The sequence below is a fragment of the Entelurus aequoreus genome, linkage group LG21 (assembly GCF_033978785.1).
Source record: "Entelurus aequoreus isolate RoL-2023_Sb linkage group LG21, RoL_Eaeq_v1.1, whole genome shotgun sequence".
Taxonomy (NCBI): Eukaryota; Metazoa; Chordata; class Actinopteri; order Syngnathiformes; family Syngnathidae; genus Entelurus; species Entelurus aequoreus.
The window spans coordinates 34,879,446-34,896,072 of NC_084751.1; the positions used below are offsets into that span (position 1 = coordinate 34,879,446).

Consider the following 16,627-nt stretch of genomic DNA (forward strand, 5'->3'; position numbering starts at 1 on the left):
CTTACTTTCTAAGCATGGCAAATTAATTACGTTTCTTACAGGTATCATTATCACTGGAGGACGACGAATAGCAATTAACATGCTACACCACACACCGTAGGAGGATACAAGAAGCCATTCTTGCCGCTAAGCGAGAGCTCTTGAAAGTACATCCGGTTTTGACGGCGCTGTTTTCGAAGACTGAGTTTATTTATTTTATTTATTTATTTGAATTAGGACAATGCATATTCATCCACATAGAGCAACAATGTAAATATGCCGGAGTTAGTACAATAGCAAATTTCCATCCGTTGTCCTAAGGCAGGTTAATACAGTAAACATTCAACAGGTCATTACAAGCATTTTCGGTGCATCACTAGACACAAGTGCTCACGTAGCAGGCTATATATATATCCATTCATACTGTAACGACCTACTGGTGGTAATGTTTTATGTCCGTGTGGTTTTGATGCTACCTTTCCCATGATCACAAACACACCATCCATGCCTGAAAGTGGCGAAAGTGTTGTTTGTCTGGGAAAGCACAGAAACGGGAGGTAACATCTGTTAGAATTGTGCCCTTTGTTATAATAACTAAGGCTGAAACGACGCGTCAACGTGGTCGACGTCATCAGTTACGTAAATACGCCGACGCCGTTTTTGTGCGTCGACGCGTCGCATATTTACGTCACACTACCGTCATGGCGGAGCGCAAAGCAGACGGTGCGAGCGAGGGGGAAGAAGCACGCCAAAAGTGGTCAAAAGTGTGGGAGTATTTCAATACACGGCCTAATAATGTTGTTGTATGCACACTGTGTCGAGCGGAAATGGCCTATCAAAGCAGCACAACGGCTATGAACGAACATTTGAAAAGAAAACCATCAACCAGTCAATCGTCCGCGTGAGCATACGTTGTCATCATTACACAAAAACATGAATGTGTCATTTGTATCTGCTAGGGGTGTAACGGTACGTGTTTTGTATTGAACCGTTTCGGTACGGGGCTTTCGTTTCGGTACGGGGGTGTACCGAACGAGTTTCTAAGCTAAAGCTAAAGTCTTAACAAGCTGCTTTGCTCCTTCTGCCTCTGTCTCAGCACGCAGCATTGTCCCACCACACAACCATCTGATTGGTACACGGAAGGTGCTAACAGCCAATCAGCAGTGCGTATTCAGAGCGTTACCAGCCAATCAGCAGTGTGTATTCAGAGCGCATGTAGTCAGCGCTTCAGCGTCGAGCAGGTAGGTGTTTAGCAGGTGAGCATCAGGCAGCGGACTCTCCCCAAATGATAATAAACACCTCCCAGTCAACTACTAGTAACATCACTATGAGCCCGTTGACCTTCTAGAAATATAAACTGCAGCTCAGCTCACTCGCAGTCCTGGCTTGAGGTGAAGGCTAATTACCTCTCAGTTCCAGCCACATCGACCCCTTCTGAGCGCCTATTTTCAGCTGCTGGGAATATTGTAAACAAGAAAAGAAGCAGCCTCGCCCCAGAGCATGTAGACATGCTAACCTTTCTTCATTACAACTGTTAGTCACTCACTGGAATGAGTAGAATTGGTTATTGTGTACTGTGTTGGAACTGGATGTTTATTTTGCACATTTTAAAAGCAATACTTAATGTTTACAGTGCTCCAGAATATTTCGTTTTGCAGTTTTTTGTATTGGATGTTTATCTTTATTTTTGCACATTTTAAAGCAAAATAAGCAATACTTTTACTTTTGAAATGCTTATACTATTGCAGAATATTAAGATTTGCACTGGATACTTATAATAAGATACTTTTAATTTTGTTAAATGTTAAAAGTTTTAAATGTTTACATTGTTACAGAATATTTTGTCATGTTGTTGTCAATGTTGACTGAGTGGCCATACTTTTTTTTTTTTTGTAAATAAAAGCCATGTCTTTTGAAAAAACTGGCCTACATTAATTTTTTTATCTTCATTTTAAATAAAAAAATAATCGGTAAAAGGAAAAATAATCTATAGATTAACCGAAAAAATAATCTATAGATTAATCGATAGAAAAATAATCGTTAGCTGCAGCCTTAATAATAACATTGGAAATAAAAGTTAAAAATAGCGTCAGACTTTGCGTGATACTTTATATTACTTTAATTTGTTTTCATGTAAAAAAACAAACTTATGTTCTATGATATATCCGTGCTAGTGTGACACATTCAGTTACCTTAGGGTACAACTACGTACTGTACATATGCATACCCTCAACATCAAATTGTAAATAATTCATTTCAATGCAGTTATAAATCAAAAAGCTGTACATGATACCTCAATGCCTTTAGGACCAGGCTGGCCCTTGACCCCAAGGTAACCTGGAAAACCGGCGGGCCCCCTTTCGCCCTGGGGACCTCTAATTCCAGCTGCCCCTTTAAATCCCTGGGAAAACATCAAGAAATGTACATAATAAAGAAAATGCAGAGACCTCAGTCAACAAAATTCATTTAAAATTTTGTCAAATATATGTTGTGTGTATAAGTATTTAATTATCTAATTTCGCCACACCTATGGTGTGTGTGACAATCAGTGGTACTTTACCTTTAACTTAACTTAAAAGAAAAATGGACAAAGCGAGACATTTGATACACTCCTCATTCTCTGACGTCAAACACTGGCAACAAACACATTGAGAAACATGTCTTTTTCCTACTTTATCTCCTCTAGGTCCTGGAATCCCCGTGTCTCCATCTGGGCCAGAGGGACCCTGTCCAGTAAAAAGCAGTCTTCAATAATAATCATTGGCTTTTCCATTTTAGTTAATAAAGTTAAGGTAATGTAATTACAATCTATTTGAGTGTTTTTCAACTGAGCTTACCGTCGCTCCAGGGAAACCTGGTGGACCCGGCTGCCCTGGTGCACCCTTAACATAAATTCATATTGATATCAGCGTCAGAACTGTTCAAACCATCTGCATCCAACAATATATGTAATCATCTACTGTGGTACCCCAGTGGTAAAGCACCACAGTTTACACGTTTTTTGGAATACGAGCTGTCTCTTAGCTAATTGTTATGCTAAAGGGGAACTGCACTTATTTTGGAATTTTGCCTATCGTTCATAATTCATAATTTTTTTTAATGCATTCAAAATATGAAATAAACTCAGCTTACAATGGAGGCCATGAGTTTGAGTTTGAGTTTGAGTTTATTTCGAACATGCAAGCATACAACATGATACATCACAATTTCCAGTTTCTCTGTAAGTACAAGTTAAAACTCTACTATGCAAAGCGAAAGCCATTTATCAACAACACCCAACCGTTCAATTCTGCCTATAGAGCCCCTAAACAACATCCAAACACCTCCATTGGGGCTTTACATATATGATACGAGCACATTTATAATAACATTTCATATTTAATAATAATGAAAGTGCTTAAGCAATTTGATTTTGAGCATTTCCTTGAACTGACAGTGACGCAGTAGCTTGATAGTCCCTCTAGAGGGCGCTGCCGTAAAGCAATACGTCAAATGGACCTGTGAGGCTGTATGTTCTTGCATTGATCCTCACTGCTGTACATTCAAGTCATAATACAACAACTTTGCTGTTTATGATTCACTTAATTGTGATACTTTTAGAATACTTTTTCTACATACCAATAAATCAGTGCTTTGCTGAATATGATAAGGATATGATAATGCTGCCATTTTGACACATTTTTGTAAAAATAAAAATAAATAATATTTAAAAGTTGATTACATGATATATTTCTATATTATGCAATTATAAAGCATGTTAAATATGTGTGTTATAGTGACACAAAAATGTGAGTCATTGCAATAAAAATTTGGCTAAAAATGTACAAAACCCCAAATCAGTGTAGCTGGCACGTGTAAATAGTAAATAAAAACAGAAAACACTAATCTGCAAATCCTTTTCAACCTATATTCAGTTGAATATACTACAAATTCAAGATATTTAATGTTCGAACTGAGAAAGTTTTTTTTTTTTTTTCAAATAATCATTAACTTAGAATTTAATGGCAGCAACACATTGCACAAAAGTTGGCACAGGGGCATTTTTACCACTGTGTTACATGGCCTTTCCTTTTAACAACACTCAGTTAACGTTTGGGAACTGAGGAGACCAATTTTTTAAGCTTTTCAGGTGGAATTCTTTCCCATTCTTGCTTGATGTACAGCTTAAGTTGTTCAACAGTCCGTTGTCGTATTAATCTTAATGCGCCACACATTTTCAATGGGAGACAGGTCTGGACTACAGGCAGGCCAGTCTAGTACCAGCACTCTTTTACTATGAAGCCTCGCTGTTGTAACACGTGGCTTGGCGTTGTCTTGCTGAAATAAGCAGGGGCGTCCATGATAACGTTGCTTGGATGACAACATATGTTGCTCCAAAGCCTGTATGTACCTTTCAGCATTAATGGTGCCTTCACAGATGTGTAAGTTACCCATGCCTTGGGCACTAATACACCCCCATACCATCACAGATGCTGGCTTTTGAACTTTGCGTGTTTGGTTCTTTTCCTCTTTGTTCCGGAGGACACAACGTCCACAGTTTACAATAAAAATTTGAAATGTGGACTCGTCAGACCACAGAACACTTTTCCACTTTGCATCAGTCCATCTTGGATGAGCTCGGGTCCAGCAAAGCCGACAGCGTTTCTGGGTGTTGTTGATAAATGGCTTTGGCTTGGCATAGTAGAGTTTTAACTTGCACTTACAGATGTAGCGACAAACTGTAGAAGTGTTCCTGAGCCCATGTGGTGATATCCTTTACACACTGATGTCAATGTTACGTGCAGTGATTTCTCCAGATTCTCTGAACCTTTTGATGATATTACGGACCGTAGATGGTGAAATCCCTCAATTCCTTGCTATAGCTGGTTGAGAAATGTTGTTCTTAAACAATTTGCTCATGCATTTTTTCACAAAGTGATGACCCTCGCCCCATCCTTTTTTGTGAATGACTGAGCATTTCATGGAAGCTGCTTTTATACCCAATCATGGCACCCACCTGTTCCCAATTAGCCTGTTCACCTGTGGGATGTTCCAAATAAGTGTTTGATGAGCATTCCTCAACTTTCTCAGTCTTTTTTGCCACTTGTGCCAGCTTTTTTGAAACATGTTGCAGGCATCAAATTCCAAATGAGCTAATATTTGCAAAAAATAACAACCTTTTCCAGTTCGAACGTTAAGTATCTTGTCTTTGCAGTCTATTTAATTGAATATAGGTTGAAAAGGATTTGCAAATCATTGTAATCTGTTTTTATTTACCATTTACACAACGTGCCAACCTCACTGATTTTGGGGTTTGTAACATATTGTGTACAACGCCAATAAAACTCAAATAAGGTACACAACAGCAAAACTCATACGTGAATACAACTCACCACTTGCCCTTCAAAGCCGGGTTCACCTCGTTTACCCATGACGCCAACCAGCCCCTAAGGTGAAAATAATACAAAAAATTAAATATACTTTACTGTGTACTTTATAATAAGTAAGACCTGTCATGCTGACACAATAAAGACAATCATTCAGCTTTATCTGCAGCAGTATGACTCAAATAAATCACTACTATACATTTTTTGTTTGGAAACAGATTTGGAAGTTTGCTTTAAGCATTTATTTTTCTTAGTACTTTGTTCCGAATAGTCTGATGAAAACCGAATCGTACCAAAAATGTAAGCAATTGTTTTCTATAAGAACTCACGTAATTCCAACTAATCCGTTCCAGACACACAAAAAATAATGAACACAAAACACATTTTATGGAGAATGATTATAGTGTGAAGTTCATATAAACATTTAACATCACCTTTATCTTATTTAACACCCTCATTGGCAAAGACAGCAATGAGTGGAGAAGGATGATGGGAGGCCAGATTCCTCAGAATGATATGCCTGTTTGTTATATACTGTATGTTTGACGGTACAATAGTGCAACAGAGACAGTAGAAAGACTTGGGGCAAACCAAAAAGTGGGCCCTATGAAAACCAAGGTACCGCTGTATGGATTTCGTGAACTGATCAGTCCTTCCAGGAATTTGCAAAGTCGCCATGGCGCTATCTTACACCAATCCCCGCGTCATTGTCACCAATTAAATATGTCTCTGAGTGGCGATCAAAAGCACACATCCACTGTCTAATCAAAACTTACGTTTGTTTCTTGTGTAAACGAAGCAAGAATAACAACATGTAACAATATATCCAGGCCTCGAATTTCAACTTTTTAAGGTCAAGGCAAGTGTTGCCTTAATAAAGGAGGGCTCATGTTTTAGGGCACCAAGGCAAGTTAGAAGGGCACCAAGGCAAACATTATTTTCTTTCGAGGCAGGATATATTTATATATAAATATATGTATAAAATAGATAAAAAATAGTGTTAATGTATGAGATCTAGGGCTGCCAATTATGGCCAAAGTAGTAATTACGATTATTGTTATCAATATTGAAATTGTGATTACTGATTGTTAGGTAAGCAGTGTTGGGGTGTGAACGTAATACCATCATGTAATTTGTAACGTCTAATAAAAAGTCTATAGATAAACGTTATCCATATATTTATAGAAAAATATTAGTTATTTTTATTATTTAATAACATCAACTTGTCAGCTTTTAGTCATTCCTTGATGCCTTTATCTCAATTTTTACATTTTGATAGTTTTTATTTTTTTTTAAGTTATGTACATTTATATGTACATGTGGATGTTGTATGGGGACAGATCCATTAAGAGTTTGAGCAGAAATATGTCGTATAGGAATTAACTATACACAATAAAACATTAACAAAATGATGTGTCAATTGGTTTTTAAAGTAATACCTTTGTGACATGAAAAAACCACAATTAATGTAAAAAAAAAAATGGTGTTTACTTTTTGATATCAAAATAAAACACAAAGCAGTTTGGCTAAGTCTAATAAACAAGCTTTGTTCTTCTCCAACGCCTCCTAATAGTTCAGTACAACAGTTTGGCCAACAACAACAAAAAACCAAGAGTGACACCTCTTAAATGGAATACACAATCTTCACAGCCTTCGTTCAGTTCGATGAGATGACAACATTTTTTAGCTAGTATTGATGTTATTTGAACACTGATACAGTTTGCAGTTAAATAAAGGACGAGTAAACATTCCAGTAAACAAAATAAAGACTTTATACACAAGTTGTGACAACGTTCACGACACATCGCCTGCTGCATTTTTCTTTGCTGTATACTTATAGTGTGGGGACAAGTGCGTCTGTCTCCAATATTGTCCACACCTGTCTCCATCTAAACACAGCAGTGCACTCTTAAACGCACGCCTGGAAGCAAGGGAAAATGTCGTTAAACCAAGCGCTTGGCTCCGTTTACTCCGAGGGGAAATCTACGGAGCAAAGTCCGTGTCGTAGGTCCGCCATGATTATCAAGCCAAACGACGCTAGTGCACATGTGCCTGACTTCGTGTTGCCGAAAATGCATTAATAAATGACGTTTTTTTGGTAATTAAAAAAATTAAACGGTATTACTAACCGTCGGGAATTTTATTGCAAATTATCATTATACCGTTTACCGTTACATCCCTCCACCACATTTCAATTGTACACGCAGTTTTAGTAGATCAAGCGCAACACCCATTCATACTACACACCATTTTATTTGTTGCAGATGCTGTGTAACGTGTGGTATTTGGATCTTAATAAATCAGGCCCATAGTCTATACCCGACATGTCCTGTGTCTTCCCCAAGCCCTCCTAACGATCGGACACGCTCTGAACACCTTTCTAGGAATGTGTTTGGGTGTTACCCTGACCAGATGTCCAAGCCACTTCATCTGGCTTCTCTCTAAGGATCACCGGCTTAACTTCCAGCTCCTCCCAAAATACAGAGCTTTTCACCCTATTTCTAAGGAAGAGACCGTTCGGCCGCTGGTAGTACCGGCAATCTCGTTATTTTGATCACTATCCAAAGATCTTGACCATAGAGGAGGTACGTAAATTGATTGGTAAATTAAGATACAGTCCTCATCATTGGTGCCCGATTCGCCCTCCCTCACTTGTGAACAACATACTTGAACTTTGGTCACCTTGGTCAAAACCCCCCAAGATGTGTGCAGACCTAATGATCAATAGGGTTGGGTATCATTTGAATTTAGACAATTCCAGTTCCTCGATTCGGTTCTGGTTCCTTTAAGAGGCCTGTTGATCGCACGATACATTGACCAAAACCCTGAGGTACTTCAACTCCTCCAATTTGGGCAGGATGTCCTCCCTAACCCCGAGATGGTACTTTACCCTTTTTCAGGAAAGAACCATGGACTCGGACTTGGAGGTGCTGAGCTAATCCCAGTTGCTTCACACAGGTTTTTTAGATTTCAAAATTTGAAAACAGGTAAATTTAGATAAGAAAAAGATACTTACAGGATCACCTTTAGGCCCAGCTCCACCGCTCAGTCCCTGTGTTCCCTGTAAAATAATTGAAAGTATTAACTTTACATAACAAAAAATTGTTGACCTGAGCTAATAAACTTGTAAACAACAACCATAAGCCGCAGAATATTTTTTAAACGTAAACATTTAAATTGTATTCACTATCCTCACAAGACTTAATAACTTACTTGGGGACCTCTGGGTCCTGCAGGCCCCACCTGTCCGTCCAAACCTGGGGGCCCCTAGTCAAAAGGAAAGTTAAGGACAAACTGTCAAGGCTCGTTAACTTAAAACCACCAATAAACATTTTTTAAGAAGCTGAATAAATCACAGCATAAATAAAATGAACGATAATCATTTAAAATTAATACCTGTGGGCCTTTACGGCCGACACTGCCAGCAGGGCCTATGTCCCCCTGAAACAAAATTAGCAAATCATACATAGTCACAAACTTGAAAAGCAAGTTGGACGCGTTTGCACTTTAAAAACTTTTCAAAGAGGTGCCAATGAAAATAATCATCAATAAAGTGTTTTTAAAATTCATGGTATCCAAAGAAAGTCTTGTTTTTTATTGGTTCACGGCATATTGTAAATAAAAAGAAGTAATACATTAATAAAAGGTGCAGTTTTTGGCAGTTACACGGCTGCGAAGGGAAATCCTGTTCAAATGATCTGCAAGAAATATGACCCGCCTGCTCCACGTGTTTGGTCAATAGAAATGCATTTCAGTGAATAAAAAATACATCACATATACTATGCAACAATCCATGTTTTACACATGTATCAAGTTCCTGGGGGCAGCAGTCTGAGTATGGAAGTCCAGACTTCCTAGTCTTTAGCCACCTGTAGTGTTTTTGCTACACAATCCCCCATGCTTTTCCAAGCTTCGTCGTGTCGAATGATGTCTGGAGAACCCGGGATCGATTCCATTGCGTAGTCAGATTTTTTGCTCGTATCTGCTTTTGATTTAAGCCCCTTGGGTACTCAGAGAGTTTCAACGCTGTTCCAAAAGTCACATGAATGAATGCAAACTATAATTTAAAAAAGTCCTGAATCCAGACGATGATCCAGATCAGCCCCAGAATGTAATGACTTGTTTCCTTTTCCATTTTTGACATTTCCTGAACGTTTAACCAAAATGTGCTGATAACTTTTTAAACGTATTTATAGCGCAATAAACAAACGGAGGGGGAAGCAGTGCACTGTCAACACCGTGTGTGGTGGGGATGGTGTGCTGCTGACCTCGACTCAGGATGTTGTAGATCAGTGGAGGGAATACAGTGCCAGAGGAATCTGTGGTGGGCTCTCTTATTTCTGTGGCTGAGGTTGCCGAGGGTTTTAAAAAACTCCTCTGTGGCAAGGCCCAAGGGGTGGATGAGATCCGCCCGGAGTTCTTTAAGGCTGTAGATGCCGTGGGGCTGTCTTGGTTGACAAGCGTCTGCAACATTGGGTGGACATCAAGGGCGGTGCCTCTTGATTGGCAGACTGGGGTGGGAGTTCCTCTCTTTAAGAAGGGGAACCGTAGGGTGTGTTCCAACTATTGTGGGTTCACACTCCTCAGGTGTACTGGAGAGGAGGCTAGACGAATGGACGAACCACAGATTCAGGAAGAGCAATGTGGTTTTCGTCCTGGTCGTGGAACTGTGGATCAGCTCTATACTCTCTGCAGGGTCTTTGAGAGTTTATGGGAGTTTGCCCAACCAGTGTACATGTGCTTTGTGGACTTGGAGAAAGCATTCGACCGTGTCCCCCGGGAAGTCCTGTGGGCAGTGCTCAGAGAGTATGGGGTATCGGACTGTCTGATTGTGGCGGTACGCTCCCTGTACGAACGGTGTCAGAGCATGGTCTGCATTGCCGGCAGTAAGTAGGACCCGCTTTCAGTGAGGGTTGGAGTCCGCCAGGGCTGCCCTTTGTCACCGATTCTATTCATAACTTTTATGTACGGAATTTCTAGGTGAAGTAATGGCGTTGAGAGGATCCGGCTTAGTGAGTGTAGGATTAGGTCTCTGCTTTTTGCAGATGATGTAACCTAGATGGCTATATCCAGTGGCTTCAGCTGTCACTGGATTGGTTCGCTGCCGAGTGTAAAATGACTGGGATGAGAATCAGCACATCCGAGTCCGAGTCCATGGTTCTCACCCGGAAAAGGGTGGAGTGCCATCTCCAGGTTGGGGAAGAGATCTTGCCCCAAGTGGAGGAGTTCATGTACCTCAGAGTCTTGTTCACGAGTGAGGTAAGAGTGGATTGTGGGATCGACAGGCAGATCGGTGCGGCGTCTTCAGTAATGCGGACACTGTATCAATTTGTTGTGGTAAAGAAAGAGCTGAGCCAGAAGGCAACGCTCTGAATTAACAGGTCGATCTACGTTCCCATCCTCACCGATGGTCATGAACTTTGAGTTATGACCGAAAGGACAAGATCACGGGCACAAGCAGCCAAAATGAGTTTCCTCCATCGGGTGGCGGGGCTCTCTCTTAGAGATAGGGTGAGAAGCGCTGTCATTTGGGAGGAGCTCAAGGTATAGCCGCTGCTCCAAATCGAGAGGAGCCAGATGAGGTGGTTTGGGCTTCTGGTCAGGATGCCACCCGAACGCCTCCCTGGGGAGGTGTTTAGAGCACGTCCGACCGGCAGGAGACCACGAGGAAAACCAAGGACACGTTGGGAAGTCTATGTCTACCGGCTGGCCAGTGAACGCCTCGGGATCGCCCGGGAGGAGCTGGACGAAGTAGCTGACCGTCTCTTCAGGAAGCTCCATTTTGTATACGTTCTTATTTACATGCCTCCACTTCGATTGCATCTTCTCCCCATCAGCCATTTTTTAGATTTTTTAGCGCTTCAAAATAGAGTATGCTATTTTCAGCTTTATGGGTAAACCCTCACCATATATGAACTATATCGGCTGTGTCACACTGGGGAAAAATGTCACAAACGGGGCAAATTCCAAACGGCTCGTTTAGTAGAAGTGAAGGAAGGCAAGATCGTTTTATAAACATCTCTGCTATGCCTCCATGGTTTGATTTCAAATTGTGGGGATTTAAGCAGATCCCAAATACACAAAAACAGGTATCAATAGGTAAGAAAAGTTGGTTTTGCATATTAGGTCCCCTTTAACTACTTCTTTGGTTTGATCTTACCCTTGAGCCATTGACTCCTTGAGCTCCGACACGTCCTGTAAAGCCCGGCGCACCCTGTCAAAAAAATAAAACAAGCACAAAAACAATACTTAAAGGGGAGCTGCACTTATTTTGGAATTTTGCCGATCACTCACAATCTTTATGTAAGACAAGCACACACTAAGTAGTTTATAGTAAATAGTATAGTAAACAAATGCAAGCAAAAGTTTGCCTGTAAAGCACTTAAAAAAAACATCCAAACACTTCCATCAACGTTTTATATAGAATACATGCTGTAAGTATACATGTAATGTAGTAACGGGTACATTCATAATAACATTTAATATTTACGTATTTTGATAATTTTAAGCACTAATTTCATAGACGCATTACAACGTTCACTTTTTCTTTCAACTACAACGCTGACTACCTACATGGCAGACTTCATGAAAGACAACAAACATAATAAAACATGCTCTCACTGGGATGCTGACTGATGGGATGTTCATTTCTTCCCGTTTAAATGAAGAATCACTCATAGTGCTCGTGAAGAAAAAACGGGGGTGCAAAAAAATAAATAAATAAATAAAAGGAGGTCTTTTATTGCCTTTTTCGGGTCTAAGTTGGCTGTCAAAGTGTGCCAACTTTTCGGTGTATGTACACATCCTACTATTCAGGTGAAAGGCATGATTCTTATTTTAGAATTAAAAAGAGGTTGTTACGGCTCAGACTCCTGTGCGCGCCTGTAGGCATTCTGAAATCAACACACCTGAGGCTGATGTAGACTCCACTCCCTTCATAAGCCAGCGCGTCCTGCGTTCCAGTGCCAGAACGTAGCTACCTGTCTCAGTACTGTAAGCCTACACGTCTCTAGCTCTCTCTATGTGCATTCGCTCTCTCTGTTTCCCCTCCTCTGTGGTCATCGTCTTGTGTCCTGTGTCGTCATCCCGCAGCGTTCCCCCATTTCCTGGTTTCAAGTTGTGTGTCTCGTCTCCCTGGATCCCCTCTGGACTTCCTGCTGCCTTCCTAGATCTCGACCTAACGCCTGGACACGGACCTTGACGCCTCGCTCCTGCCTTTGACCTCTCGCTTTCCCACGGACCTCCAAGCCTGCCTTGCCGTCCCTGGACTTCTTCCTCCCGCTCAACACGCACCTTCAACAACTCCTGGTAACACTCGGTTAAACACAACACATAGTCACACCGTACTTATTTGGATTAATTACACACTCCACTTCCTTGTGTTTAATAAACACGTCTCAAACTATCAACGCCCCTGTCTCAGTGCCGTTTCCTTCTCCATAGTACTGGCACAGGCAAGGCAAGTATTGTGGGCGGGTTTTAGATATTTTTAGAGGGTTTTCTGGACGCAACAGACACAATGGACACAAGCATAGGACAATGCCGAGCACCCACATGGGATTGATGGCAAATTCTTTCTCACCACCAAGCAAAAACTGCGCATGCTCAGGCCCCTTCTACACTAAGGGTAAATCCCACCTAAACTTATCCCTGTCCACACACACACACAATGGTTGTTTAAGATCCCCTATCTCCCTCCGTCAGCCGGCGCAATGCGACCTAATACGCATGCGCGGAAAATGCGCACGTCATAGTCAGCTCCAGTATTGCTTTGTGTGCAAGTTCTTAAATTTAACTTATCTGAACAATATCCAGTGTTGTGGTATTTCAATTAACTGGAATCCAGTGTGCTGTGGGACCCTATTGTAGTGAATCACACCTGAGCCATCATAAATTAATCAAATCTTGATTGAACACGTGAAAGTAAACAATGTGATAAAGAACATTTTACAATAATCAATCTCGGGATCTAAATATCTGGTCAGGACACTCCTCAGTTTTTTGCCTTCACCTTCATTGTTCATTCGTTTTGGTGACTTTATATACTCTGGACCTAGACTTTGAGTCTGCGACATACATGGCGGACAATAACTGACACAGTCTGCTTTGCCACAAAGGCATTTGCTGTTTTCTGTAGTCTTTACTCGACGGCCAGGTAATACAATCCACGGGAGCCCGCATTCTCGTTGACTCTCCTTCGACAAATGAACAAAATGTTTCGCTAAGTAGAATCACAGTTGACTTGGACATTAGAAAGTTCTCTTGCCGTCTGAGAAGTGTTGTATCTCAAATAGCTGCAATCGCTTTCTCTTAAGGTATTCATGTGTGATTTCCACAAGCGTCTGTACAGACGGAAGGAGAAACACGGGCATGTCTGGATGACTCGCCTCCATATTTCATGTGGTTGCCTCAGAGTTACGAAACCGCTTTATTATGAAGCTGGTTGTGGCGCGTTCCTTCTGACGCCACTTCCTGTGTGGGGCGCGGCCTTTCTGGCGTCACTTCCTCTCCGAACTCAGTTTGTAAACGATCAATGAGTCCATACAAGGCTAAGAGCCGGAGATTCAAGAAATATGCGACGCACTTATCCGTGTAAAAAATTGTCCGAGGAGGGGGTTCTTAAATGATAGTTTAGTGTGGTTGAAATGGGGCTTAGGCTAAATAATTATTTGTTTAAGGGGTTATCCGGCTTAGTGTAAATATAGCCTCAGAAAAGTAGCGTCAGATTTGGATTTACTGGCAGAAATGTAGATCGGCGCCTATGGACACAACGATGTCATGGCTCCATTGTAAGCTGACTTGTATTTGTGTTTATTTACGAGTTAGAATGCACTTAAAAAAAGGCATGTGTTCTTGTCTCTCATAAAGATTGTGAATAATAGCCAAAATTCCCTGCAAAAAGTGCTGTTGAAACATAAACTTTAAACATAAATACAAGTCACTTAGATCTCTTGGTCTGTGATTTAGCTCACCGGTGAACCCAGCAAACCTAGAAGGCCATCCAGTCCAGGCTCCCCCTGGCAAAAAAGCAGAGTACAAGTCCATCATTACGCAGACAATATATCACATACTGTATATAGAATATACATTAGTCTCTCACTATAAACCTGAGAGGCATTCATCACTTCAGTAAAAACTACTGAGAGACACCATTAAGCATGACTCGATCAAGACACCTGACAAAATATCACATTAGTGATCTGTTGCAGCAGCCAGCTTTGCCTGATCTTGCCCTGAGAGAGCTAGAATACATTGCAGCAGTGGAAGCAGTTCTAAGAAGAATGACTCCCCGAAGAAAGCTTGTAATCACAGGTACCGGTATTGATGGGTAAATTATGATCTTCATTACATTACCATTTGGCTGCCGGCAGGAAGGTGATAAAGCACAGCGACTGCCGGCAGCTTCTAGACAGAATTCAAGTTGTGGAATTTCCCGTTTTGTTGAGCTAGGCATGTAACAATATTGGTCAAAGCCATGTTAAAGTGTTTACTGCGAACATGTCAAGAGGGTGGAAAGACCAAACGTAGACATTATTTATGGGTATGGTATGGTATTAGTTTAGTCCGAACATGCATACACTATATATTTTCAGTTTGTCATTATGAAAAGGAGTAGGAAGTAGCATCACTTTTTCATTCTGTCCATTTTCCATTTTATAGCATTTTTTTTAACAAATACCGTATTTTCCGGACTACAAGGCACACTTAAAATTCTGTACGGATCCTGTACGGAATAATTCTGGTTTTGCTCACCGACCTCGAAGCAGTTTTATGTGGTACATGGTGTAATAAGTGTGACCAGTAGATGGTAGTCAAACATAAGAGATACGTGGTAAGACGTATGATGGCAATATCACTCAAGTAAACAACACCAACATTTTATATGTTCCATTGAAAATATAGAACATTACAAATGGCGCTCAAAAATCTATCAAAATGTTTTAGTACAACTTTGGTAAGCTATGAAGCCGCTCCGTACCGACGACGTAGTCGATACGCTTCTTCTTTTTCTCTATCTTCTTGTTATGGGCCGTTTCTAATATAAAGTAGAGTAAAGTTCTTACTTATATCCGTCAGTAAACTCGCCATGAAAGCGCTAAAACATACCGGTGTAGTGAGTTTACATTATTCACCGGAGGAACTCTAGTTATTAGAGTTCCGGTTGGACGGTTTTTCACGGGACACATTTCCGGGGCTGTTGTTGTTTCCGGGTGAGGAGATGCTGCTCCGTTATTGATTTAAGTAAAGTCTGAATGTCATTAAAACAGTTAGCTCCATCTTTTGACACTTCTTCCACTCCCGTCCTTGCACGCTACACCGCTACAACAAAGATGACGGGGAGAAGACGCTGTCGAAGGTGAGCCACGTAAATAAGACCGCCCACAAAACGGCGCATCCTGAAGCGACTGTCAGAAAGCGGCTTGAAGGTGATCTGTAAAACATAATCTATGCAACATTTTGACCAAAGAACAAGGAAGTGTTTTCAATTTAGAAAAAAAAATAAAAAAATATGACCCCTTTAACGCGCCCTATAATCCGGTGCGCCTTTTATATGAAAAAAGATCAAATATAGACCATTCATCGGCAGTGCGCCTTAAAACCCGGTGCGCCCTATGGTCCGGAAAATACGGTATGTTCGTTCACTTCATGTACTCAATCTGTAACACAAACAAATAGATAAATAAATAAATGAGTAAATCAATTAATAATAAGGTTCTTATATAATAATAGTTAAGTAAGTTGTGATTCACAAATTGGGATCAATAAGATTCAAATTTTTTCATTTCAAGATGTTTACCAGAATTCTTAATTCTTGTACTTTGTAAACACTGAGTTTTAACGATTTCCTAGATTAGATCATATTAGTACTTTGACTTATTTGCTTAATTAATTCCATAATTTAATCATACATACTGATATACTAAAGGTTTTAAGTGTTGTACGTGCATTTGCAAAACTATTTTCCACCGTAAACTAATTACCCTCATATCACACATCTACAACAATTAACTATTTTACATGCAAAATTGACAACATCTGCTCGTCTCTCACACCTCTGCACGGCTTCATCCTTGACATCCCGACAACACCCGTTACACAGCATCTTACATAGAAGGATTCACACAAAACTACATTAAATCACGGCAACAGTTCCTGTAATTTATTTCAATGGTTGATACAATGAAACGATAAGTCCAATAACAGTATATAGACAAATGTAATGATACGTAAGCATGTAGCATCCTTCTAAATATTGATATTATTAGCAAATAGCAAGTAGT

General features: G+C 40.5%; 1 protein-coding gene across 1 annotated transcript in view; it reads right to left on the bottom strand.

Annotated features, from left to right (window-relative positions):
• Window positions 1–16,627, bottom strand: part of LOC133638619 (uncharacterized) — a 92,214-nt gene that overhangs the window by 2,979 nt on the left and 72,608 nt on the right. The window contains exon 16 of the mRNA XM_062031409.1: window positions 11,506–11,559. Within this exon, the coding sequence (XP_061887393.1) occupies window positions 11,506–11,559 (54 nt within the window). The remainder of the gene's footprint in view (window positions 1–11,505; window positions 11,560–16,627) is intronic.